General features: G+C 38.9%; 1 protein-coding gene across 1 annotated transcript; it reads left to right on the top strand.

Annotated features, from left to right (window-relative positions):
• Positions 1 to 1,303: 1,303 nt before the first annotated feature.
• LOC120768847 (60S acidic ribosomal protein P0-like) lies at positions 1,304 to 1,540 on the top strand (the record flags this gene model as incomplete). The annotated part of the gene is made up of 1 exon (XM_040095598.1): positions 1,304 to 1,540. A coding segment is annotated over one exon (237 nt), but the record flags the coding sequence as incomplete, so codon positions are not given.
• Positions 1,541 to 2,374: the final 834 nt, after the last annotated feature.

Here is a 2,374-nt window from a genome sequence, read left to right on the forward strand (position 1 = left end):
CATTATCCGTCATTTAAATATGTTTCAAATACCGTATTTTTGTAAAGTTTTATTCCGCTATCATCATTGGTTTCTAATGTTTATACTCGTATTATACAGAGAAGGCATCAGATGGAATTCAAAATAGCTTTATATTGGAAGAAGGCGTGGTTGTGAACCGATTTCACCCATATTTCGTACATGTCATCAGGGTGTTAAGAAAATATTATATACCGAATTTCATTGAAATCGGTCTAGTAGTTCCTGAGATATGGTTTTTGGTCCATAAGTGGGCGGCGCTACGCCCATTTTCAAATTTTAAAAAAAGCCTGGGTGCAGCTTCCTTCTGCCACTTCTTCCGTAAAATTTAGTGTTTCTGACGTTTTTTATTAGTCGGTTAACGCACTTTTAGTGATTTTCAACATAACCTTTGTATGGGAGGTGGGCGTGGTTAATATCCGATTTCTTCCATTTTTGAACTGTGTATGGAAATGCCTGAAAAAAACGGCTCTGTAGAGTTTGGTTGACATAGCTATAGTAGTTTCCGAGATATGTACAAAAAACTTAGTAGGGGGCGGGGCCACGCCCACTTTTCCAAAACTATTGGGTCCAAATATGCCCCCCCCCCTAATGCGATCCTTTGTGCCAAATTTCACTTTAATATCTTTATTTATGGCTTAGTTATGACACTTTATAGGTTTTCGGTTTCCGCCATTTTGTGGGCGTGGCAGTGCGGCGCCGATTTTGCCCATCTTCGAACTTTCTAACCTTCTTATGGAGCCAAGGAATACGTGTACCAAGTTTCATCATGATATCTCAATTTTTACTTACAGCTTGCACGGACGGACGCACGGAACAGACGGACGGACAGACGGACGGACGGACAGACAGACATTCGGATTTCGACTCTACTCGTCACCCTGATCACTTTGGTATATATAACCCTATATCTGACTCTTTTAGTTTTAGGACTTACAAACAACCGTTATGTGAATAAAACTATAATACTCTCGTTAGCAACATTGTTGCGAGAGTATAATGAAATTATTATTTTACTATATGTTAAGGTATAAGGTATAGTTCTAATGTAGAACATATATTTGAAAGAGTTAAGACTTCTCCCCGACAGTTGTATATTGGCTTTATGAAACCACGTTAGCCAATATTACTTTATTGTGTATTTGCATGGTGGAGGGCATACTCTCTGAGCACCTGAAATACTACTATCAGAGCCAGAGAAGAAGAGTACATACATAGACAATAATTTCAAAGACTAACCTTACCTGACCTCACTGTTCCGTTACCATTTCTATAAATCTGTTTACATGTTGCCAATGGTTACAAGAATCTATTGGCTATTGCTGCTGTCACCGAAAGGGACAGGAAGGAAGTTGCTACCATCAAAGAGTTCATCAGGGACCCCAGCAAGTTTGTTGCTGTTGCGGTTGCCTCTGCTCCAGCTGCTCGTGCTGGCGCTGCTGCCGAAAAGAAGGAAGAAGCCAAAAAGGTGGAGTCGGAGTCCGAGGAAGACGACGATATGGGTTTCGGTCCCTTTGACTAAACAGCTCAACACTAAAGTGGATATTACCACTTTGATACTTACTTTTGTGCGTCCTGACCATCGTTTCTATGCTCACATATCTTCAATCGGAAGTATGGGAGGGAATGACCCGGTTGAGAAGAGGGATGTGAAGTTTTTTTAAGAATGATACTACGTGAACTATGCATCAACTTAAGCTTCCTGACCGTTGTGCCTTTTTTTAAGCGGACGCGGCTACCATAAAGGATTAGTGAAGGCGTATCCAGACTTCTTATCTCTGCCATCGGATTACTACGAGATCAGACTTTGGTTGCCTGTCCATAGCTGTATGCTGGATATTGCAAGGCTTATGAACTTGCATGTTACTATAGTCTCACTATCTAAAGAATAGAATGGGTAATAATTTTTGATACCCAGGTGAAAAAGCGGAAATATAAATAAATCACCTAAGTGATAGGTTTTTGCCAATAGCTGATTTCCAACAACAGGAGTTTTATGTGGCTTCACATAAGTAGTCCTTTGTATATTAGTCTAAGTGTGATCGCCGTCGATCATCTAACCTAAGGTAACCTAACATTTGTTCATTATTAAAACTGACTAAAAACATCTGAGACGAACTTTGTCTGGAGCTTGTTCGAACAATATAACCGCATACTTTTGTCTTCTAATTATATGTACAATAAACGGAACTTGAACTATATAAATGTAAAGTTATATTATATATATACATGTTCAACAATATACAAGTACATGAGAGATGAGATTCGATCGAAATTTTTCAATGTAATTTCTCTAAAGGAAGTAAATACGAGTGCTTGTAGATATGCTATTATGATCTTTAGTAGTTCTGAAACG

Source organism: Bactrocera tryoni, chromosome 2, assembly GCF_016617805.1.
Source record: "Bactrocera tryoni isolate S06 chromosome 2, CSIRO_BtryS06_freeze2, whole genome shotgun sequence".
Lineage (NCBI taxonomy): Eukaryota > Metazoa > Arthropoda > Insecta > Diptera > Tephritidae > Bactrocera > Bactrocera tryoni.